This window comes from Mesocricetus auratus, unplaced genomic scaffold, assembly GCF_017639785.1.
Source record: "Mesocricetus auratus isolate SY011 unplaced genomic scaffold, BCM_Maur_2.0 Super-Scaffold_100022, whole genome shotgun sequence".
Taxonomy (NCBI): domain Eukaryota; kingdom Metazoa; phylum Chordata; class Mammalia; order Rodentia; family Cricetidae; genus Mesocricetus; species Mesocricetus auratus.
The window spans coordinates 37,745,641-37,771,884 of record NW_024429203.1 but is presented as its reverse complement, the minus strand read 5'-3'; the positions used below and the strand labels follow the sequence as shown (position 1 = coordinate 37,771,884).

Genomic DNA, 26,244 nt, shown 5'->3' with positions numbered 1-26,244 from the left:
GTATGAAAAAAACTGTCCTCAAAATTATACAATGATAACCTGGCTCTATTATGTGCAACAATTACAAGTTAGGAGTATAGGTATGTAATGCTGTGTCTGGGGATTGAGCCCAGGGCTTTGTGCATGCTAGCCAAGTATTATACCAACTAAGGTGTAGTAGTGTATAGTTTAATCCCAGCACTGGGAGGCAGAGGCAGGAGGATCGCTGTGAGGTTCAGGCCATCCTGCTCTACAGAGTGACTTCCAGGATTTACAGAGAGACCTTGTTCTTAAATCGAAGCTGGGTGTGGTGGGCAATCCCAACACGGGAGGCAGAGGTAGGCAAATCATTTAGTTGGAGGACAGCCTGGTTTACATAGTGAATTTCAGGATAGCCAGGACTACTACATAGTGATACCAAAAACAAACAAACAAACAAACAAACAAACAAACAAATTAAAAACCCTAATAGTTAAGACACAGATTTAAAAATAGTGATGACTGAGATAAGGCAGAGATTTTAAAATTTGGTTCAGAAAGGTAACAGCGGGTAAAGGCACCTACTGCCGAAGCCTGACAAACTGATCCCTACGATCACATGGTGGAAGGGAAGAAGTGGTTTTCTGTACATGTCCTCTGACTGCCACAACACATACACAGTTTTTATAATGTAATAAAGTTCAAAAAAGATTTAGATATTGCAGTAGTGTTAGCTATAAAATCGGTGTATTGTGCATTAGGTAAAATAAAAATAATTCACAATAGTTAACTTGATCCTGTATGATTTATTGATAACATTTTCCAAAATAAGCTAGAAAATATATGATCACTAAAGCCATGCATTCCTTTGTCATGATCCCTCAAAAATCTCATTCATTCATGTTTTTTTTGAGACAGGGTTTCTCTGTGGCTTTGGAGGCTGTCCTGGAACTAGCTCTTGTAGTCTTGTAGATCAGGCTGGTTTGGAACTCACAGAGATCTGCCTGCATCTGCCTCCCGAGTGCTGGGATCAAAGGCGTGCGCTACCACCTCCCAGCCCTCCTTTAATAAATTTTAATTTTTGTTTATTTATGTGAGTCTGTGTGAGTGTTGGATCCTCGGGAACTAGAGTTACAGGTGATTGTGTATGTGTACCACCTGTGTGCAGAAGCCATAGAGAACAGTGAATCCTCTAGAACTAGAATTGTAGTTTGTGAGTCATCATATGGATACTGGGAACTGAACCCAGGTCCTTTGCAGAGAGTAGTAAGTGCTCCTAACCACTTAGCCATCTCTAGCCTGCCCCCTTGCTTTTAATCATTGAATTACATATTTTTATTTATTGCAATGGGAAAGATTAGGAGAAAATCGTATTTGTGAAAGCCTGCTAAAGATACCATTAAAACTTGTTTTTAATTAGCTGGAAACTAAGTTATAGCTTAAGTACTGGCTTAGTATGTGTAATTGGGAATGAAAATAGATCCCCCTTTCTTCTTGCCTACTTCCTGATGAAACTCAACCTTGCACGAGCAGCACTCTACCACTTACTACATTCCGAGCCTCAGAAGAAAGATCTCTTAGTGGGCCATCATCTTCAGAGGAAAAAAGGCCACATACAACCCTTTGTGCTACTCATTTCATTATGCTGGAGGTGATTTGGTTCTTAATAGTGAAGTATTAAAATGTTAAGATCTTGAACTTAGGAGCTTTATTTTTCCTTTCCAGACAGGGTTTCTCTGTGGATTTGGAGGATGTCCTGGAACTAGCTGTTACAGACCAGGCTGGTCTGGAACTCACAGAGATCCTCCTGCCTCTGCCTTCCAAGTGCTGGGATTAAAGGTGTGCTCCACCATCTGCCAGTTTTTTTTTTTTTCCCTTCCCTCAAAGTTTCTCTGTGTAGCCCTGGCTGTCCTTGAACTCTCTCTGTAGACCAGAGTGGCCTTGAACTCACAGAGATCCACTTGCCTATGCCTCCCAAATGCTGGGATTAAAGGTGTGCCACCACTGACCAGCTAAGGAATCAAATTATTATGTTCTGATTGATAGATTTGATAGCAGTCATCTTCTATATTGTTGTTGTTTGTTTGCATGTATGCCAGAAGAGGGGTATTGGCTCTCCTGGCACTAGGGCTACAGGCCAGCCATTGTGAGCTGCTATGTGGGTCCTGGGAACTGAACCCAGGTTCCCTTCCTCTATTTATTTTACATCCCAGGTGCAGCCTCCCACCCCCAACAGCAAGTGATTTTGATGAACTATCTCTATAGTCTCTGTAGAAACATCTTATTATTGATTAAACTAATTTTTCTTTTGTTGATTTGTGTGCGTCCATCTGTCCATCATGTCCACATGCACATGATCACTTGAAGGCTGAAGGAGGTTGTTAAAGAGTCCTGCGTTTATTATTGTCTGAATATAAGATGTGGAGTTTTGGCTAGACTGATTGTCCATGAAGCCCTGGAGATTATTTGCCTATAGTCTGTATCCAATGGTGCTGGGGTTACAGTTGCATGATCATGCCTGTCTTTCTGTGGGTGCTAGAGGTCAAACTCAGTGTATCATGCTTACTTAGCAAATACTCTTCTTACTCATTGGAGCCATCTTCTTAGTCCTCATGACTTTTTTTCTAGAGGTTGAAATCTCCAAACTTAGAATGACAAAAAGAAGCATGCAGGTGTATGGATAGGTGAAGCACTTTGAAACCTTGAGGGGCATTGCCAGGTTTGTTTACAAAGTGTTGGTGCATTTAATTTGTGTGCAAACTTGAGCAAAATTTTAAATTGCCATTGGATCTGTTACAGTAGTCAGGTAGTTATGCAGACCTTGTCAGCCTTAAATTTTGATTTAAATAATTTCCAAAAATAATGATTGAAAGTAATCTGTTTAGATCTTAGGGGTATAATCACAGGGGAGCTCATTCTTAACTGTTCCCCCTTTATCTTTGCCTTTTTTTTGTGCTTGTTAAGCCTCTTTATTGTTTTCTGTTTTATTATTTTCCATATTCACTTCCTTCTGTTTCCATCTTTTGAACTAAAGGGCGGTTTTGTTTGTTTGCTTGTTTGTTTTGTTTTCGAGACAGGGTTCTCTGTGGCTTTGCAGCCTGTTCTGGAACTAGCTCTTGTAGACCAGGCTGGTCTGGAACTCACAGAGATCAGCCTGCCTCTGCCTCCTGAGTGCTGTAATCAAAGATGTGTGTGCTGCCACTGCCAGCTAAAAAGTACATGTTAACTTTGTTAAATTTCAACTTTTTTTTTCCTCCTTTTGGTCTAATAAAAAGATTCAAACCTATTTCTGCATGGCAACTTAATTTTCTATAATTTTATACATATTTTTTTCTTCCATGGTGGGCATTGAATCTAGGGCCCCACACACATGCTAGGGTAAATTCTGTACTAGAGTCACACTCTCAGCCCTTACATATCCTTTTGTGACAGAATTCTACTGTGATATCTTTGGGATAAGAGAATATAAGTTCTTTCAGAATTTAGTAATAGCTAATGACCAACATATGCCATGTACCATTCTAAATAATCATATATTATCTAACCCTCACAATAATCCTATAAGCAGGTATTACCATTGTTATTTTGAGGCAGGGTTTCTCTGTTTTTTTTTTTTTTTTTTTTTTTTTTGGCTGTCCTGCAACTTGCTCTGTAGGCCAAGCTGGCCTTGAATTCACAGAGATCTGCCTGCTTCTGCCTCCTGAGTGCTGGGATTAAAGGTATGCGTCACCACTGCCAGGTTTATTAGTGTTTTAATTGGTGACTAGTCATGCTGTTTTCATTTGATGTATTTATATCCTTTAAAATGATAAACAACAGTCAGAAAAAGATGAGCTTTCATTTGAGCTTTTGCTCAGTTGGCCTTAATGTGAAACGATTTATAAGTTTGGGTCGGTAGCACATGCTCAGATGTCCTTTGAAGTAATTAGCAATTCTGCTGTGGGTGTTTCAGTTCTGGTTACTTTTATAATTAAAAATTACAGTGTCCGCGTTGGGTATTGTGTTGGGTCTCCCCTAAGCCCTCTGCAATTTTGAGTTGACATATTTGAAATTTCATAGTCACTATTACAATCAATTTACCAAACAGTTCCCCCTTTCTCAGTTGCCCCCTCCCTCATTGTATCTCTATTTTTCCGTTAGCTAGCTGAGAGTCCTGTATAGAAATCTCAGGGACTCTGTCAGTTTCAGGCCTGCTTCCAGGCTTCCCCTTCCTCCTCTTTCTCTGTCTCCCTCCCTTCCTCCCTCTCTCCCCACTCTGGCTCCATTTCTACCCCTCCCACTTCCTCCTCTCTGAACTCACTGTATAAAGTAAGGCTGGCCTTAGCTAATAGCAGACCCTTTGCTTTTGCTTCTTTAGTGCTAGGATTGCTGTTGCCACTTCTGATGTCACTCTTTGATAGTGGCTCCAATTTTGGGTTGCCATGAATGCTACACTTTAGTGGTACCACTTAAAAGTCAGTGGTATCTTAAATACCAGCTGCCTGGCACCATACAGTTGTGTAGCCATTTTTAGTTATCTGGCAGTTTTCTGCTCCTTGCTGTTCTCTGGCACTTTCTTTGGCCTTCTAGAATTGTGGAGGTGACTGGGACAGCCAGTTTTTTTTTTTTTTTTTTTTTTTTTTTTTGTTGTTGTTGTTCATTTGGGGCTGCTGCTGTCCATTTTGTTTTTGTGGCTAGATTTCACTGTGTAGCTCAGTCTGGTCTTGAACTTGTGGCAATACTCCAACTTCAACCACCCATGTTCTAGGATTATAGGCATGAGTCACCATGTCTGGATGAGTTGCCTGTTCATTGTAAGAAGGCCACAAATAGGAGGCAAAACTACTCATCAGGCTTTGCTGGGGACTAGACTTAAGCTAATTATACCAGCTGTAATGGATGGAGAGGTCCTTCTGGACCAGACTGAGGACTGCTGTGATAAGGCCCTAACCCCTGTGCATGGGATCGTCTAAAGTTGTTATGATCTAAGCATAAACGCCTGAAACAAAACAGGAATTGGAGCAGTGGCCATGACAGCTCCTCTATTTGGTGCCTAACACTAAAATGAAGTCTGATCTGTGTGCCTGTAGCTAGTTCAAAGTTTCTGAAAAGAGTTTCCTGTAGGAACAGTGAAAAACAGCTGTGATATTAATGACTGCTCAAGGAACCATCATCTGGGAAGCTAGAACCTGATGAGTTCTTCAGAGCCAAAGCACCATCATTCTCGGGCTACTGATGAAACTATGAAGAACCACATTCCTAATCTAGCTAGCATCTCTGCAGGTTTTGAGGTAGTTGCTTGGTTTCTCTGCAGGGCAAATGTCCAGCAGTCAGCTGTCAGCTGGGCATTTAAACATTTAAAAGGAGAACTATGGAACTGGTAGTATGTCTCAGCATTAGAAAGTTTTAACTACCACTTACAAGGCCTTGGGTTCAATCCTCAAACATTTTTTTAAACATACAAGCAAACAGGAAAATAAAATATAAGCAAGAAAAGAAAACATTGAGGGAGTGTGCATTTTTTAAAGATTTGTTTATTTATTACATATACAGTGTTCTGCCTACATGCCAGAAGATGGCACCAGATTGAATTATAGATAGTTGTGAGCCACCATGTGGTTGCTGGGAATTGAACTCAGGACCTCTGGAAGAGCAGTCAGTGCTCTTAACCTCTGAGTAAAAATTTCAGTAAAGAATGCTTAACTTCCAGTGGGAAAACTTTAGGGATACTTGAGTCTTTCTGTGTCATGTAGCTGAAATCATATTGTATGCTCATTTTTAAATTTGGTTTTACCTTTGTACTGTTTTTTTTTAAAGATTTAAAAATATATTCTGGATACATACTACCCCCATTTGCAAATATAGTTTCCCTTTCCGATATACATGGTCATTTCCATCTTTTTCCTCCTCCTCCTCCTTCCTTCTCTCTCCTTCATCTCATTCTGTAGCCCAGGCCAACTTGGAACTCACTGAGTACACAGAGTGGCTTCAAACTAAGTGGGAATCTTGTCTCTCAGATGTTTAATGAATTACAATTTATGACTTTAGACTTAAGGATTGATACTGTATCTAAGAACTATTTTCCTAACTCAAGATCCCATATATTTTCTCTTCTAATTTTATTGTTTTGAGTTTTATAGAGTAGCACATTTAAGGTCAGCTGGTGTTAAATTAGAACCTGTCTCAAAACAAAACAAATCTAGGCTATCAGTTTTCCTTCTAAGTTTGGAGTAAGAGAGATTTGAGATGGTCTTATGAAGTTGAAATTGGTCTTGAACTCCTAATCCTCCTGCCTCTGCCTCCCCCAGTGCTGTGACTATAGGAGTGTATTCACCATGCCTAGTTTATTATTTTTTTTATTATTTTTATTTTTCAAGATAGGGTTTCTCTGTAGCCCTAGCTGCCCTGGAACTAGCTCTTGTAGACCAGGCTAGTCTTGATCTCACAGAGATCTGCCTGCCTTTGCCTCCCGAGTGCTGGGATCAAAGGCTCCTGGCCAGATGTTCATTCTTAAGAAATGACTATTTTACTAATGTGTGTGTGTGAGAGAGAGGAGAGAGGAGAGGAGAGGAGAGAGAGGGGAGAGAGGGAGAGAGAGAGGGAGGGAGAGAGAGAGGGAGAGAGGGAGAGACAGGAAGGATGACTTTTGGGAGTTAGTAGTTAGTTCTTGCCTTCTACCATGTGAGTTCTGGGGGTGGAAATCAAATCAGGCTTCGTGGCAAGTACCTTTACTCTGCTGAGCTATCATCTTACTAGCCCCTAAAGATCTTTAATCATTGTAATATCTAGGTCAGCTAGAAATGAACTCTATTGTATCCTTGGAGAATTGGTAAGAATTTGTTTTTGCTGTGTTTGATAGTTTGAATTCGTTTTTGAACAATTTTGAAGATGATGATTTGTATTGGTAGACAAGTAAACCTGGGTAGACTATAATTGCCATCATTACCTGTTGTTTTTTTTTTTAAAGCTTTTTACCAGGTTTGTATTTGCCTCTATTTCTGTGCATGTAGGTTGATCCTAGGACTTGAGCATGGTTTATATTGTAATTTGTTCTGAAAGCATTTCCTATAATTTTTTACATGTGTCTCATATATACATAACTCCAGTACAGTTTCTCTTTGGCACAGCCTTTGGTCAAAACCAGGACAAAGCCTAATGGAGTGTTCAACAACATCTTATCTTCCTATATCTGTCTGTGTGTCTGCATCTATCTATCTTTACAATGCTGGAGATTGAATTCGGTCAGTTCCTGTTACATTGTGGGCAACTACATCACTACAGAGGGTCATTCTAGCTCTTTTGAAATATTTTTTAGTATCCCAGACTGACATTTGTGACCCTTAGCCTCTTGAGTAGCTGGGATTACAGGTTTGCTCTCCAGGCTCAGCTTCACCACCATGGTTTTTTTTTTTTTTTTTTTAATTTCCCCACTATATAATCTGCCTGCTGTTTATTTTCAAAAGTTCTAAGTTTTACCTTACAGTTGATAAATCTACCATTGAGGGAAACTCAGAGCAGTAACCTGGATGCAGGAACTGGAGCAGAAGCCCCAGAATGCTGCTTACTGACTTGTTCCTCCTTTATTGGTACAGGCTTGTTCATGGGCCAACCTCAAGTTCCCTTTTATCAAAGGACTCCAGCTTGTGTCAGTTTGACATAAAACTAACTAGCCAGAGTAATTCACACCATGTCATCGTGATACACAAACATATCAATACTCAACTAGAAACTTCCTTTCTTATTTCTCCCATAGATGTCATTAATATTAATATCACAATGTAAAACATTCCAACTTTTAACCCCAGTTCCAAAAAAAAAAAAAATCCAAGCACACAATTGGTGCTGGGTATTGCATGCCTGTGTATGACCAGGCTGGTTCAAGATCAGCCTGGTCATACATAGACCCTGCCCTAAAAAAACCAAAAAAGAAAAAGGTAAATTCAAATACTTAAAGTTCAGTTTCCGAAAAATTTCAAAGTTTGTTTAAATGTGGGCTCTTGTAAAAAGTTCCCCCCCCCTCAAAAGCAAGTTAAATACTTTATCCCAGAGGGAAGAATCAGGGCACAGTTAAAAGTTTGTTTAAATGTGGGCTCTTGTAAAAAGTTCCCCCCCCTCAAAAGCAAGTTAAATACTTTATCCCAGAGGGAAGAATCAGGGCACAGTTAAAAGTCAAAGCAAAACCCAAATCCACTGGGGATTCACTAATGACCTTCTGGGTTCCCAAGGGTTTTAATTTCTCTAGCTCTGTTGTTGGCAGCACACACAGTTTGTCTCATAGGCTCAGGATGGCTCTACTGCACAACTGCTGCCGCCTTTATGGTTATTGTATGATCCTGGCATCTCCAAAATGCTGGGGTTTCTGCTGCTGGGCTGTATTTTTACCTCTCCTGGTCTCTCTTCAGGGATTCTGACTCTACCACATGGTACCAAACCTCCTCTCCATGATCCCTTTCCTTTATGTCTTCAAAACCATTACCACCTGGTAAATGCTTAACGTTATCAGGTTCAATCTCCAGCATGAAGTGCTCCCAGTTCAAGAGCCTGAAGGTGGAAAACCAGTTAATGTTTGTCCCCCTCTGAACCACAACGTCTGTGTGTTGACTCTGAGGAAACACTTCCCAGAAGATTTTGTTTGCCTCAGGGATGCTGGTGTCTTAATCACAGTTGATAGTTAATTATATCATCAAAACAAAGGTTTCACTTCAGTGGTCTGGTCTCTTGTTAATCACAGCTGATTCTTGAGCTCCTGCTGACCAGAAGTACAGACACTTAGTTCAAAATATCAGATGGCCCCGATAGAGTCATGGTTCTTCCATGTAGATTCTATCTGTTTTTGGAACTTGCCATGTAGACCAGTCTGGCCACCCTGGGCTACACAAAATTGATATAGTCTAAAAGAAGCAGAGCCAAACTTTAATCCCAGTAATTGGGAGTGGCATGCTTTTAGTCCCAGAGCTAAGGAGGTGGAGACATGAGGGGATATGGCTGGATGGAGAGGAATATGCAGTGGGAAGAGACAGGAACTCATTGCAGTCTGAGGATAAGATTGCCCCTTTTGTCTGAGTATCAGTAGAGGTAAGAGGTCTCTCTTGTGGCTAGCTCTGACCTTTTAAAACGTTTATTTAGCCTGAAATCTGACTTCGGGTTTTTATTATTAAGACCAATTAGAATTAGATTTGTACAGATCTCTCTAACACACACACACACACACACACACGCACACACATACACGCACACACGCATGCACACTTGCTCGCCAACAAAACACCGAAAAACTAGCTAGTCAAGTATATTTCCAGAGTGCTTTTTTCTTTTGATTTTGTCTTTTGAAAGGGGCCTTACAGTAATCCTAACTATGTAACCTAGGCTAGCTTTTCCCCTGCAGTGATTCTCCTGCATCAGTTTCTGGAGTGCAGATATAACAAATGTAGGCCAGCATGCCTGGTTTACCTAGTGCTTTGAGATTTAAATAAGTTATATGAAGTAATTAATACATTGCCTCTTAGAATAATTGTGATAAATACAATTCCCCACCATCTCTCCTCATGAAGTATACTTATAGTAATTAGCCAGCTACTCTGGGGCGAGTTATCTTAGTCATTTTGGCAATGAGTACATTCAGGTGACCTAATAAAATAGCCTGGCTATTTTATTAGGTAAAAATGTGAGATTAGAACCTAGGAGTCAATGAAACTTTCCATTTTGATAAAATCAATAATAGGCTGCAACAACATTTTGCTACTATAACTCAAAAGAGGCACTATCAACCTTGGTTATCCTTTCTCTATTTTTCCTTTGTAAGTTGAGACTTAATTCCTGAAGCTTTCCATTAGGTACACTGTTTAGTGAAGGGGGGTATATAGTGTCCTGGGTGCCACAAGGTTATAATCAAGAGACTTAATATTGATTCCCTAATAAACACATTAAGATTTAGGATAGGTTTAAGTATTTTCCTTTTTATAAGATTTAGGATTGGTTTAAGCATTTTCTTTTTGATAAGATTTAGGATCGGTTTAAGCATTTTCCTTATCTCTTTTAGATTCATATTTGGAGTGTGATTTAGAAGGAGATTCTTAGGTTGTCTGTAAGAGGTGGTTAGACTAGTAAAGTGCCTGGATGAGTAGAAAAGTACTTTGGCATTTTGGGGGCATTGGGGTGGGGATAATGCTTGCTTTTTGTTTGTTTTTGTTTTGTTTTAGGTAACAAATGATATTGCTGAGAATAATGGATAGATCTCTCTCTCTGTGTCTCGGTCAGTTTTTTGAGACAGGGCTTCTCTGTGTAGCCCTGGCTGTCCTGGAACTTTGCTTTATAGACCAGGCTGGCCTCAAACTCACAGATCTGCCTGCCTCTGCCTCTCAAGTGCTGTGATTAAAAATGGGTGGTACCACTGCCAGACTTACTCTTTCTTTGCTCAGCTTCATGTGTGCTGAGATTATTATAGGTGTGGGTGAGTTTAGTTGGCTTACTCTAATAATTACTTTGCCATCTTTTTGCTTTTTGGCTTATTTTGAACCCTGTAAAGGATGAAGTATTTAAATAATCTTCATCATACAACTAAAAATTTGCATCTACTTGGGGACATAATTATCTAGGAAAAGGTATTGTGGGTGGGACTTAAGGATACAGTAGTGCTTTTATGCTTCAGCATTTGTGCAGAAAAGAAATATATTAGGACAGAAAGTTGGGATGCATTATTAGGGAACTTGAAATCTAGCCTACAAGTTCTTCACATGTCTATGAAAGAGCTGGGTTTGGTGCCCTGTTGTATTCCTAGTACCTGGGATGCTTGAACAAGAGAATTGTGAATTTAAGGCCATCTTGAATTACACAGAAAAACACACATATACAAAAAAAAGTAAGTGAGGTACAACTACTTTAAAATGTTTTTTTTCCTCCCTCCTTCAGAATCCAGCAACTATTACGAGAATACTCCTTAGCCACTTCAATTGGGATAAAGAGAAGCTAATGGAAAGGTAAGAAACTACTATTTGTTAGCTTTGTAACAAAGAAAGCCCATTAAACTGAATTTATAACAAGAATTGATTTATATAACAGTGAACAAACCAATATGTAAGTAATAATTGCTGCTATTTTTTGTATTTAAAACTTTGCAGGGAAGTTAGTGTTAGGAAATCCAGGTTAAATTCTGCTTTATTTTGGAAATGAAATCGAGACTTTATTTTAGCTTATTAGAATATATATCTTCTTGAATATTACAAACTAGAATTAGATTTAAAAAAGCATTTACTGATGTTCTTGGAACACATAAGATCTTCTCTTTTAGTCACTTAAGATTATTCATGAATTTTAAATCTATATTAGGCATATAAATGACATTTATTCAGTAAAAACAAAAAATAAGTTGGTTAGATTTCCTAGCTGTCAAATCAGGTGGTTGGCCTTGTTTTCTGATTCTAGAGCAGGATTCTGCTCTGTTGGGTCCTTTACAAAGTTTGCCTCTCAAAATATATCTAGTTTTAAAAGATTAAAAGTTTCAGGGATAGAGATCGATAGTACTAACCATCCCTTTGGTTCCTTAGAGTGGGTATTTGGGGACTATGTCAGGATAATGGTTTCCATTTACTCCTCACTCTTTAAAGAAAAAAAATATTCTGTTTGCATATATTCCTGCATGCCAGAAAAAGGAGCCATATCTCATTACAGGTGGTTGTGAGCCACCATGTAGCTGCTGGGAATTGAACTCAGGAATTCAGGACCGCTAGCCGAGCAGCCTGTGCTGTTAACCTCCGAGCCATTTCTCCAGCCATCATTCTTACTAACTTTATTAGCAATTTTAATTGTAAAAATTGCAGCCTGTTATTGGGAACTGATATCTAAGTATTGTGAGAAATGAATGGAAAAATTTTCCTAGTTGACTTTCATATTCAAAATGCTGAGTAAGTCAGATATTAAGTAATAATAGAAATGTAACTCATCACACAGATCTGCCTGCCCCCTGCCTCTGTCTCTGCTGGGACTAAGAGCATGAGCCACCATGCCTTGTCTCCTGATAGTTTTTTATCGATAGAAAGTATTGCCTCCATTTACTTGATGTGGAAACTTAAGTTTTGAAACTTAAGTTATTTAACTCAGTTTTGAACAGACTTGAACATGTGTATTGGTCCTTAAAGCTTGTCTTAAGCACATTATCTTTAGCTTTCCCTAGGTTTGTGCAGGATAAATGCTTAACTATTCTAACACCCCCACACTTCCTCCCATTTCTTACTGTCTATACTGAAGTCAGTGGTGTTACTTAATTTTGTCAGTTACTTTCAGACTAAGAAAAAGTGTTTTCAATTTACATTATATTATAGTCTTGAGTTTTCTTTGGTAACACTGCTACAATACAGAGAAACCCTGTCTTAAAAAACCAACAAATTTTTTTCTAGTTAAATACTGTATTTAAGGGTTGTCTGTTACTAACCCTTCATGGATTATTTGCTTATTTTGTAAATAAGATACATGCAATTAAAAATTTTTAAAGGTCTAAATATATGTTCATGTTTTATGATGATTTCTGTTTAGATTTAGCTGTTGCTATTTTAAGTTCCACTCTACCATATTTTGTTTGTTTGTTCTGTTGGCACCATTGAATTTTTTTGTTACTCTCTGTACATGTTCATGTTTTATGTTTCAGTTTTCCCAGTAGTTTTTACTCAGAGATGTAAAAGTAAGCTTATAACTGGGTGCATCCCTTTTCTGTGTGGTGTGAACTCTATCCTAGCATATTTGTCCTTCTCTGTCCTTTTCTCTTCCCCACTCAGCTTGATAAGTTGATGATTAACTTATATTCATAAACAGCAGCTGGTGCTGTTTCTCCATCCCTACCTCCAAAACTTTTGGGGTCAATTTTGTGTGCATGCGCACATGTAGAGGTCAGAAGACAGCTACCAGAGTTGATTTTTCTCTTGTGAGTCTTGGGGCTCTAAATCAAGTCATTAGTCATTTCATCATGTATTGTAGCCATCTCACTGTATTCTCATATGTCTTAAGAATGGGTCTCATGTAGCCCATTCTGGGCTTGAGCTGCTCCTCCAGTCCACTAAGACAGGTTGTCACTGACTATATGCCTGACTGGCCTGATTATATGTCCAGGCTTAGCTGAAACTTGTAGGGATCCTCCCAGAGTGGTGGGATTACAGGTGTGTCCCACTACATCTGAACAGGTTTTCTTTATTTTTTTCTTCTCTTAAAGCTGTTTCCAGTGACAACCCTCCCCCCACCTTGAGCTATTCTTTTTATAACAATGTTCAGTTTTGTTGGAACTATTATTAGTTCCATTATCCCTTTTAGGGAATATTAACTATTTTTATGGGTTTTTGGGGGTTTGGTTTATTTATTTTTTAACTTTGCCTGGGGTGGGGGTGATGATAAGGTTTTATACTGTCCTTGTACTTCAGACTGTCTAGAAACTCACTGTATAGCTTAGGTGGTCCTCAAACTCATGCAGTTCTCCTGCCACATTCTCTTTAGTGTTGATTGAGATTATCAAGGCAGGCCACTGTGTTCAGCTGTTGACTACCCCCGTACCAAAATAATTGGAATAATGAGAATACATACAGATGTGAGATGTGTCTAAAGAGAAAGGTACTTGAAAATATTCAGTTTTAAGTGTATTTTAAAACGATAATGAGACGAAAATGAGATCAAGCTTTTGAAACAAGAAGTTTGAAAAACAAACTCAAATAGGTAGAATATTTAAGATAAAAGCAGACTTGTCTAAAATAGAGACTTTTCTTAAGAGTACAAATTAGAAAGTCTTAAAGTGAATTTTAAAAATGAAAATATCAAAGCCACAGAAAAATTTTTGCTTGTGACTCAAATATACAAAGAACTCATACGACACAAAACAACCTGATTAAAAAAAACTGGCCAAGCGCTGGCATGGTGGCACACATGTTTAATTCCAGCACTTGGAAGGCAGAGACAAGGAAATCGCTTTAATTCAAGGTCGACCTAGTCTACTGCGTGAGTTTCAGATCAGTCAAGACTACATAGTGATCACTCTCACCCCCACAAAGCAAAAAGGCCACGCACCATTGGCATGTGCATATAATCCCAACATTGGGAGATTGAAGCAGGGGGAGCAAGAGTCAGAGGCCCTGGTTATATGGTGAGTTCTTCACCAGTCTGAGCTTATACCCAGACTTACCCCCAAAGAAAAGGAAATGGGTGGAGAGGAAGGGCTGGCAACAGACATCCTGTGACGGAAAAAATATATTTAAAGATGGTTTTCTCAGGGGCTGGATACATAGCATAGTGGTTAAGAAGATTCATCGGATGCTCTTACAGAGGACCCAGGTTCAATTCCCAGCATTCAAATGGTAGCTCACAGCCATTTGCAACTCCAGTTCCAGGGAATCCAGTTCATCTACTGTTCTTTGTGGGACACTGCACACTGTGGTGCACAGGCATACCTACAGTCAAAACACCTATAGACAATAAAATAAAATCTCAAAAAGGAAAAATAAGGATGTTTTGCATATATTAAAATAATGGGAGCCGGGCGTTGGTGGCGCATGCCTTTAATCCCAGCACTCGGGAGGCAGAGGCAGGCGGATCTCTGTGAGTTCGAGGCCAGCCTGGTCTACAGAGCAAGTTCCAGGACAGCCTCCAAAGCCACAGAGAAACCCTGTCTCGAAAAACAAAACAAAACCAAAAAAAAAAAAAAAAAAAAAAAAAAAGGGATATTACTACTCACCTGTTAGAAGGGTGAGACTCCAAACTACTCACATCACTGATTGCAGGTGAAGAATATATATATATGTAACAGTAGGTAGGAATGGAAAATAGTCTAGCCATATGGGAAGACTTGTACTTTATTATAAAAGAAGACATTTTCTTAGCATGCAGTATAAATTGTGGGTTCTTGAGTGATAATGGCAGTATAGGATCATTAAATGTGCCATTCTCCGTGGAATTATGTTAGTAGATTTTATTTGTAAAGGAATGTGGGAAAGGTGACACAGGAACTCTACCTTGTTTCCTCTTGCTAGGAACTGACAACTGCTTTTAAAGAAGAATGGTTTTTGTTATTTTAATTAAGGGAGAAATAAGTTCTTGGCAAATGTGATGGAGAAAAAGGAGAAGGCACAAACAAAACATTAGAAATATAGGCTGGACATGGTGCTGGATACCCTTAATCCCAGCAGTCAAGAGGAATAGGTAGGTGGATCGAGGCCATCCTTTTATACAGAGTGAGTTGCAGGACATCCAGGGTTTACAGAAACACCCTGTCTCAAAAAAGGGAGGTGGGTATTTGTGCTACTTTACCAGTAGTTTCAAAATCTTAGAAGTGAAAATTTCTTAAGTTGCCTACCTCCCAGAACAATTTAAAAATAGAGTAAGCTAATAATCACAATGTGGAAGAGTGAAATACTCTTCTTCCTCTAAATGGATTAGCTGATTGTATGGGAAAGTTCTAACAGACCTTTAAGGAATTGTTTGTTAATGAAAACTACCTTAGAATATAGAGAAACATGGGATATCATTAGTGTTACCCAAGTCAAAATAATAATCAAAATTTGATAAAAAGATAGCATAAGAAAGTCATGTTTATTAAAAACATAGCAGTTGAATTAATAAATATTCAAATAACTGAATAATTTAGTGTATATATTTTTCTAGGAATAGCAGATTATTAAGAAAAATTAATACACTAGCAGATTAAGGAAGAGTGAACAGAACATAATGATAACAGTGAAATTGTGCATTTGCCCAACATTTAGTCAAAATAAAAATTCTTAGTAACCTAAAAAGGAATTTCTCAGCTTGATATTATCAACTAGTAATTTACATCAAAATTATATTTAACAGCAGAACAACAGTGTTAAAAATCATCACTTGAGCCCCAAGAAGTTGGAGGTCAGCCTTGGCATCATGTTAGGAAACCCATTTCAAAACAAGACCACAAACACAAATATGGACAGTACAACCATTTAAATGTAATGAGATAATGTAAGGAGCCAGAGTTATTGCCACAAATCTGTAGTTCCGAGTATTTAAGAGACCAAGGTGGGATTATCAAAAGTTCAAGCTTTGCTGAACTACAGAAAGAACTCAGGGCCAGCCTAAGCAGCTTGTTGAGAGTGTTTCAGAATGAAAACTTTTGAAAGGCTGGTTATGGAGCCCTAGATCCAATCCCTGTAGAACAATACAAGGATCTCAAATAATTGGCCTAAAAATGGGAAAAAAGAAAGATTATATGTGAATAATAAAATCATATATCTAGGAAATCTAAGAGAATCACCTGATAAGCCAGTAAAATAGTTATCTATCAACCATCTAACAACTAAAAACAAATGAATAATTATCAGTGCCTAAGGTTCTTCTATCCTTCCCTTCCTTAGACCCCTCAATGCAAAAAAAAAAAAGCCATGAATTGTAAATAGACTGGAGCTTCTTCAGTTGCATTGAAGTATAATAAATGTAGGCAATATAGTTAGTAATGTTCATTACATTGTTTTTTTAAGGTGTGTGTGTGTGTGTGTGTGTGTGTGTGTGTGTGTGTGTGTGTGTGTGTGTGTGTGTGTGTGTGTGTGTGTGTGTGTGTGTGTGTGTGTGTGTAGAGGTAAAAGCATATGAGTGCGGATGCCTATGGAATCCAGAAAAGGAGATGGATCTCCTGGAGCTGCAGTTACAGGTGATTGTGAGCCTTTAACCAGATGTGGATGCTGGGAGACAAATTGGGCCCTGCACGTGTCCTTGTTTGTTTGTGTGTTTGTTTGAGACAGGGTTTGTCTGTGTAACAGTGCTGGCTAGCCTGGAACTTGCTTTGTATATCAGGCTGGCCTCAAATTCAGAGAGATCCACCTACCTCTGCCTCCCAAGTGCTGGGATTAAAGGCATTTGCCACCACTGCCTGGCTCATTTTTTTTTAAATAATTATTTTTTGAGACAGGGTCTTTAAATATATGTATTGTCTTGCTTCCTGTTTGGTAATGCTGAATGTATTTAGCTATTGTTGCTGCATATTTTGATGTACTTATTATTTTTTGTCAAAATTGTGACACCAGATATCTTGTGTGGAAATCAAAATTCGCTAGACCCAGTACAGGTTAAATGGTTTATTTGGAGACATAAGAGGCTGGTGGCTGCCCCAGGTTCCAACTCGAAGTATCCTCCCTGGCTGTCTTCAGTGCCTGGCCAGCAACCAGAGACAGAGCAGACAGAGCTCCCCTTCTAGAGCCAATCTAGATCCTTCCCTCCTTGTGTGCACCTGTGGCGCTGACCACGCCCATAGAAAGGAGGGAGCAAACCTGAGTTTCTCTTCTTTTTATGAGAGCAAGACTAAAAAGCATCTTCTCTAACTTTTCTAGTCTACATCATGGTTTCTGTTTTCATACTGTAGCTGAGAATAAAAGCTTAAAGGAACTCACTGTGGAAGAAAAAAAGAACACTGCAAGCTGTACATGTGCACACATAAATAAATGTTCTTTAAAAAATCTTTACTAATTTCTAGACACTGACTTTAGGCTTTGAAGAACAGGAAAAACTAGGAAAGTAAGTTCTGAGCAGTGACAGTGAGTTCCAAGGACTGACCATATGGATTCCAGAAGTTGTACTCAAGTTAACAGGTTTTTGATGGCAAGAGAGTAAACCTGCCACACCATTTCAGTGGCTCTAGAAAATATTTTAGTGAACTATCTGTTCTCAAACAAAACTTTTATTAAAATTGTGACATGAATATAAATCATGTTTTACTTTTTTCATATTTTAGAACAAAATACCAAAAACGGAGTTCCTTTTAGAGTTGAAAACAAGTAAAACAGCCCCCCCCTTGGTGCTTCAGATTTGTAGTGATTGCTTTGTAAATTTTAAAGCATTTATTTGTTAACCAGTATGTGTGTAAGATGAAAAGAAAGGACGGTATTTGGGGTAGGATCTCAGTATGTTTGTCCATGCTAGTCTCAAATTCATGAGTTCAGGTAAACCTTCTTACTCAGACTTCCAAGTCCTAAGGCTCTAGGTGTATGCTACCATTTCCTGGTCTTTCCCTGTTCTTGTAGTTGTTCTGAAGCTTACTACTTCTAAGGAGTAGATAAAAGTCAAGTGCCCCTAAGGATGATGTCATCCTTGCCTGACTTGTATTTCAAAAGGCTTTGTATTTTTGTTATGAAATATCAGTACCTATTTAGCAAAGAGATTCGGTTAAAGTTAGTGCTTCTGTGTGATTATGATATTATATAGAGCTTTTCTTAGCTATCTCTGTAATATGTTTCTCAAATATTTTTTTTCATAAATTGTTGAATGTGAAAGTGAATTTGGATTTCAGAAGTGTTGCTCTTTTAATGACATCTGTCACTCTTTTATAATAATGTTATTTTTTTTCCTGTTGAGTTCATTTGTTTTGGGTGGAAATTGATAAATATCTCATCACATTGTAGTGCAAACATTGAATTTCTGTTGCTCCACTTACTAAATATATGATCTTAGCAGTTTTCTTTATTACCTTATTTGAAGTGTGATAGTATATGCCTATAATGCCAGTACTTGAAAGGCAATGCAGGAGAATTGAGAATCTGAGGCCAGCCAGTGCTACCATATAAGACCCTGACTCAAAACACAAAATGACAAAATCCCACACAGATTTTTTCCCCAGCTGTCCCTAGTTTATCTGCTTTCTCAAGTCTCTCATAAATTATAATAGTTTTTGAAAATGTATCAGTTATGTCTGAAATACAGATTGAGGTGGTGTGGTGTTCAGAGGACAAACATAGTTGTCTCTTTCCTCACAGTACTTAAAGTTGTTTGGAAATACACAAACTTTCATTTCTGATTTGGGTAGAAAAACATTTGTTGTTGAATAGCATTTATTGGGGTAGGGAGGAGAGGGAAACATGAGAAATCATGTGTTTCTGGTAGAAGAAATAGGCAAGCAAGGGAAGAAAGTTAAAGAATACATATTAAACAATACACAGTGCCTAAAAAAAGAGAACAGAAAATGGAAAGTTGTTTTTGTTTGTAGCCCTGGCTGTCCAGGAACTCACTATGTAGATCAGGCTGGCCTTGAACTTAGATCGGCCTGTGACTCCTGAATGCTGGGAGTAAAGACATGAGCTTTTAAGGAAAGTAGTTTTAATATTACTCTAGGTTAAAGGAAAATATTGTCCTAGTATGAGTGTAATAACAGTTAGTACACAGGAGAGATTAGGTAGAAGAGATATGTAGAGATTTACATAAGAGAAAAATATAGGCGATTCAGGGAAAGCTGCTAGTAATTTGGCAGCTTCCTCTAAAGATAATGGGAATTGTTAGGTGAAATACTGAAACATCTTTAAAAAAAATTAGAACATAAAAAGATTTAGTTATATAGAATTGGATGGGAAGGCTCAAGAGAGTCTGTGAATCTGGGGAAAATAAGCTGTGCTTCTCAGTCCATGACACTAATCCAGAAGAGTTAAAGAAGGGAGGTAAGAAGGAGTACCAGACCAATCAAGTATGGCCAAATTTGATACGCTACTTCTTGTGAAACCTGAAGATTGGCTTATGTCAGTGAAGTGACTTTAAACTTGAGTTAAGATGGTCATAGATTATTAGTCTCTGTGCCCCTAACAGCAACAAGTCCTCAAATTACTTCTTCGAGCTACTATTAGCATGCCTCCCACCCCCCTTTATTTGTTTGCACACACACACCTGCACCTGCACGTGGAGGTCAGAGGAAAACTTGCAGGAGTTGGTTCTCTCCAGCATGTGGTTTCTAGGGATCAAATGCAGATTGTCAGGCCTTGGTGGCAAGATTCCTTCCTTGTTGAGCCTTCATGTTGGCCCCTTTATTTTAGTTTTCTAATTAAACCTGCTAAGCCAGGGACTTCAAAGACTAAATCAAGTGTGCTGTCACCAGGAAAGGTGAGCACAAATTGTCTTTCAGATGTAAAAGTCAATTTCTGTAGGGAAATGTAAACAATGGTAATTAGTTTACAGCAAATGGGACAAGACTAAAGGTAAAGGTATTAGAAGAATCAAAAGCTATTTGATAAAAGATGGAAAATGGAGCCAGTCAGTGGTGGCACATGCCTTTGATCCCAGCAGATGTAGGTGGAACTCTTTGAGTTTGAGGCCAGCTTGGTCTACAAAGCTACACAGAGAAACCCTGTTTTGAAAAAAATAAAAACAGGCCGGGTGGTGGTGGCGGCGCTCGCCTTTAATCCCAGCACTCGGGAGGCAGAGGCAGGCGGATCGCTGTGAGTTCGAGGCTGGGCTGGACCGACAGCCTCGAAAACAATACAGAGAAACCCTGTCTCGTAAAAACAAAAAACAAAACAAAATGTGTAGTATCTTAATTCATAGGTAGTTAACCTTAGAGCAACACAAGTTTGAAAAGTGTAGGTTTGTTAATTTCCCCAATGATTAATAATTACTTGGAAACCATGCAAACCTTAGAAATGGGAAAAATTAGTTAGCGTTGTCATAAAATAATACATAGAATGATAGCAAGAAGTTGAATTTTATAAAAAAATTCACACAGATCTTAACGGGGAGCCATTTGTAGTGGAGAGAAATGTGAAGAGGCAAACTTCAATCTCAGATAAATATATATAGATTTTATATGTAAAATCATATTATGGTACCTGCTGTAGTACTTTGTAAGTTTGTAGCTAGCCTCTGTTGGCTGCTACATTCAGCTCAGGCACTGTATTTACTTTCTGTGCAGTGTCTCTTTCCAGTAACTTGAGTATGACATACAACTGTCCTCAGGGTTTGTGTGTTGTTCTGTGGTGTGAATGTCCCTTGGAGGTTTGTTTGTTTGTACACTGGGTCCCCAGCTGATTTTGGAAGGTTGTGGAACCTTGCCGAAAGGTGGGGATGGGTCTTGAAGCCTTAAAACCAAGCCCCACTTCTTGCTCTCTGCTTTGTCTGGAATCAGTGTAACCAGCCAACCTCCAGCTCCTGCTGCTTTCCCTTTCCTGCCTGCTGTTAGGTCTTCCTCCCATAATGGACTTTATCTCTCTGGGACTTTAAAGTAAAATTTCCTCCCCTAAGTTGCTTTTGTCAGGATATTTGATTAGATTCACAGTAAAAGAACTAAGTCAATTATGTATCACACACTAACATATAAAGTATGTATTAATTGACTTTATATCAGCAGCAAGTTCTTAATATTCAAGTCTTTTAGGAGTCAAAAAGAATAGCAACTGGTGAATTTTATAGATCAATAGTCTAGAGTGTTTGCCTGGAAAGCCAAAGATAATAGACTTGTAGCATGCAAAGGAAAAAAAAAGAAACTGAGTTAGAGAAGTTTTACTGATTCTGAATGGTATTGATTTGTTGTAAGGTCAGCTGAAAATGGTTTTATTTTGTACCTAGATTTTGTTTCTTTACTCTTTTTTTTTAAATTTAATTTGCCTGTGTGAATGTTCAACTGTGTACCATGTGTGTTCAGTGTTCTTGGAGATCAGAATAGGGCATTGAATCCCCTGGAACTGGAGCTGAATGGGAACTGCCATGTGGGTGCTAGGAGGCAAACCTGCTTTCTCTGCAAGAACAGCCAGTTTCTTAACCTCTGAGTCATCACTTCAGCCCAATTTTATGTCTTTATGTATCCTGGGTTATAGTAGTATTTGTTGACTTACATGCATATGTTTAGAAACAAATATGCTACACATTCATCTTTCAAGTATTAAGCAGTGAGCTATTATGTATGGATCAGTGAGATGGCTCAACAGATAGGCTCTTGCTGCCAAGCCTGATACCTCAGTGTGTGTAGTCTTGGGTCCACATGGTGGAAGGAGAAAATTAATTAATTCCAACAAGTTGTTCTCCAGCCTCCACACATATGCCATGGCACTCTCATACTCACACACAACATAAATAAATGTGAAGAAAATATGCTTGCCTCTACTTTCCTATCATAGGGAATCTATACTTAGTTTATACAGTGCTGGGGATTGAACGCCAGGCTTCATGCATGCCCCGGCAAATACTCTACTACCTGAGCTTGAGCAACATTCGTATCCCTAAATTAGATTGTAATATTCTTCCAGATAGCCATTATAGAGTCAAGAGTAAACAGACCATGTAATACATGCAAATTAAAACAAAATATTTTTTGTTAGCCTAGGAAAGGAGCCAACCTCCTGATTTATAGGCCTGGATGCTTTGCTATCTCTTCCTCTTATCCATAATGGCATTGGGTCATTTGAAAAGGAGAACCCCACAAGGGATCTTCGCATCTGTAAGCTCTGCCTCTATGTGTAAGTGAGTGGGCAGCTAAAGCATTGGAGCTGCTTATAGGCTGAAGCTAGTTCATACACTGTCAAGTGGGAATCAAGAGAAATGAAAATTTGGGTGGCAGTAGTCCTAGAGAAACATCTGAAGGTGAAGGATTATGGTCATAAAAAGAACAACTTAGATAGTGAAAATTTCAATTTTGGGATCCAGAAACACGTTGATCTGTCTGGGAGTCACATCTGACCCGTGTATTGGTATTTACAACTTTGATCTCTATGTGTACTGGTCAAGCAGGTGTTAGTGTCACAGACAAAACATACAGGACAGGTGACATTGGAAGCAAACAATCAGTAGAGGAGGCTATGTGCTGTTCCAAAAGGATGGGATCATCATCTTGCCAAGTAAATTCTGTCCAAATGGCCAATAAAATGTTATCAGTGAAATGTGGGGTGGAAGATTGAATATTGAAACAAAACACTTAAGTTGTATATTTATCGGTAATGAAGCTTAACTTCAAATGGGGATTGGGGAGGATCCCAGACCACCTATGCCTGAAAATGTGAGTGTATTCTTAAGTTCTATTCATTTTCCTGAAGGATGTAGCTCAGGCTGGTGTTTAACTTGGTTTTATAGCCAGAGATGGCCCTCAACTTCTGATCTTTCTGCCTCTACCTCGTAACTGCTAGAGTTGTAGGAGTACACCACTATACATACTTGGCTTTACCTAGGTAATCTTTGAAATTTATTTGACGTTTAGGCTGTATCAGAAACTCTATGCCATCTTTGTGAAATATACCTAGCTGCCTGTAGCGGCCTTGATTTTATTTATTTATTTATCTATCTATCTATGTATTTATTTATTTGTTACATGTACCGCGTTCTGCCTACATGTATACCTGCATGCCAGAGAGGGCACCAGATCTCATTATAGATGGTTGTGAACCACCATGTGGTTGCTGGGAATTGAACTCAGGACCTCTGAAAGAGCAGCCAGTGCTCTTAGCATTTGAGCCATCTCTCCAATCCGTGGTGCACACCTTTAATCACAGCATTCTGGAGGCAGAGGCAAGTGGATGCATCTCTGTTGAGTTCAAGGCCAGCCAGCCTGGTCTACTTAGTGAGTTCCAGGACAATCAGAGATAGACAGAGAATAGAGAGACCTTTCCTCAAAAACAGCCAACCAAAACAAACCCTGAAGCAAAGGAATTCAGACTGAGAGTTAGTACCCTAACTTCCAAGAATAAGCTTACTGGAAACCTCTAGACCCTGCAAAGTGAGGAAAGTTAAACCTCTGAGAGGGAAAAATAGAGTAATCAATTATTGAAAAAAACTGTTTGGGAGTCAGAGAGGAAGGTGTATCTCTGAGTTCAAGGTCAGCCTAGTTTACAGAGCAAATTCCAGGAAAGTCAAGACTACACAGAGAAACTCTGTCTTGGTTCCCCCCTCCCCCAAAAACAGGAAAGGAAACAAAAGAAAAAGACATTGCCTTTACTAATAAAGGAATACAAGTCTTGACATTTTTACATTGTCAGATGGGCTGAGAGCTCATCCTAGATTGTATGTATGTAGACATCTGAGTGCCCTTCAGTATACATGCAGAAATGAGAAATTGTGTAGATAAGTGTTGATTGACAAATGTCTGCTAAATATTGCTTAGTGAAGAAATGAAGGCTATATATCCAAGAGAGTGTGGTACAATAATAGATATATCTGTGTGACTGTATATGCTTAAAATGTTGTCTAGAATGTTAAAGCATAGAGAGTCCACCAATTCCATGTATTAATTTAGGATTACTGAATTTTTGTCATTATTAACATGGATTTTTCTTTCTAGGATAACATGTTTATGTCTTTGCAAATTTGTTTTTAGTGGCATTCTCTTTTACTTTCTGCTTTTTATATAAAATTTGATCTTACGTTTCTCAGATAAGTATTTTTGGTCTTGCTAGATTTACTCTGATTATCTGAATCACATTACTTTGTGTCAGTAATTCACATAATGTGAATTCAAACTTTAAATTTATGAGTTCCCTTTTATAACTTGTTGGCATTTTGATGGATGGTTTGAGTATTTCTTGAGAAACACTGTTGTCAAAGTACTTTAAAAGATACTTACTGATCTTAGAAGAATTATAATACAATTTGTTCTTGAGCCAGTGATTTTTCTATAGAAACATATATTTCTATATTTTTCATAATTGCTAAAGAAAACCATTAAGAATACTGGAAATCTGGATTGGTGAGATCCCTCAGCAGATAAACATGCTCATTGCCAAGTCTGACCTGAGATAGATCCCTAGGACCTACATGGTAGAATGGGAGAACTATCTCCACAATCTCCCCTCCCCCATCATCTCTCTCCCCTATAAATATGTAATTTAAGGAATTTTAAAAAATACACTAGAAATCTTGGTTGAGGAGATGGCTCAGTGGGTAAAGTGCCTGGCAAGCTTGAATACCTGAGTTCAGATCCTCCGCACCCATATGTAAAGAACAAAATGTTGGGCTTGATGATACATATCTACAACCCTCATGCTAGGTAGGCAGAGACAGGGATATCCTTGAAACTTGCTGTCTACTCTGTACAGCTGAAAACGGTAAGCTCCAGGCTCAGTAAGAGATTCTGTCTTAAAAAAAACAAGGCAGAAAGCAATCGATAACCAAAGTTGACCACTGGCCTAAACAAGCAGACTAAGGGCCTTCTATGCTTAAAGAAGGTGGTAGTAGTCACAACCTTATATAAAGCTAAAAACAAAATTGAGCAGATTGTTCACTCACTTACAAATTGAGAATTTTAATTTTATCTTGTTTTCCATTTTAAATATTAAGTTATTTCAGGCCATGTGTGGTGGCACATGCCTTTAATTCCAGTGCTTGGGAGGCAGAGAGCAGGAGAATCCGAGTTCCAGGACAGCTAGAGCTACATAGTGAGATCCTGTCTTGAAAAACTAAACAAACAAACAAACAAAAATATGTTTCAGAGGGACCACAACTCATTTGGGAAACTTTTTTTTTGGGGGGGGGGGGGCATTTGCCGCTGTCATCTATGCAGTAGTTCACCATTTGCTCTGTAGATAGTGCTTGGCATTCTGACTCTTTATCATTGAGATTTAATTACTATATGTAGGAACACATGTAGGCATGTAGCTTATTTGATGTACTTGTTTTAAGATATACTTTCATTTCTTCTTTCTCAGTAGATTAAAGAAATAGTTCAGTGGAATCTGCAGAAAGCAAGTTCATTGTATGCAATGAGACATGTAATCATTACCTCTTATAAAGTAGTTTAAAATTATTACTAAAATAAATTTCATCTGTATAAAATACAGCCTAATTTTAAAATAGCATTACTCTTCATAGGTAACAGTAGCTGTAGCACAGCTTTTATACTCAAGTTTTAGTCACAATTGTGTTAAATGCTAATTGCTTAACCTCCCATGGTGCCTACTTAAAAGCAAAGTTAAAAGAAAAGCCAAAAGTCAACCTTACCAGCACACCCTCTGTTTGCTGTCATTTAGCCATGTCCTCTTTCCTGTCTTGACCAGAATGGGTTTGATCTTGGTTTATTTTAGTTTAGTTAATTGATTTTCCTTACAGGAAGTCAGGTTTTTTTTTGGAGAGCTCTAACTGTGCTATTTGCTGGGCTCTCATCCTTTCTGTTTAAATAATGCAGGTACTTTGATGGAAACCTGGAGAAGCTCTTTGCTGAGTGTCATGTAATTAATCCAAGTAAAAAGTCTCGAACACGCCAGATGAATACAAGGTCATCAGCACAGGATATGCCTTGTCAGATCTGCTACTTGAACTACCCTAACTCGGTGAGTACTTGGTAGTTTAAGGCTAGCACTAAGTCAGAGCGTAAATCTACTTTCACTACTTAAACAAAAGGCAATCTGGAAGCCTGGGAGCAACAACTATATCTGTAGCCTTTTAGTAGATTAAGAATAAGGAAAGGGAGAGGAAGTTCCTAGTTCTCTTTGTGTTCATGCCCCAGTTGTTTTTCAGACTTGTCCAAGTTGTCATTAAATGCCTGAATCCTTCTGGAGTTTATTTTACCACCATTTGGAGAACTGTGTAATAGGTCGACAGTTTATAGATTATTTTTTATACAGTTTAAAATAGATAGACTTGCCC

The 26,244-nt window shown here is 38.5% G+C and overlaps 1 protein-coding gene across 2 annotated transcripts in view; it reads left to right on the top strand.

Annotated features, from left to right (window-relative positions):
- Arih1 (ariadne RBR E3 ubiquitin protein ligase 1) overlaps window positions 1-26,244 on the top strand; it is an 89,505-nt gene that overhangs the window by 18,977 nt on the left and 44,284 nt on the right. For both annotated transcript variants that reach the window (XM_040730266.1, XM_005069632.4), the window contains exons 2-3: window positions 10,846-10,913; window positions 25,784-25,928. In XM_040730266.1, coding sequence (XP_040586200.1) covers window positions 10,846-10,913; window positions 25,784-25,928 — 213 coding nt within the window. The remainder of the gene's footprint in view (window positions 1-10,845; window positions 10,914-25,783; window positions 25,929-26,244) is intronic.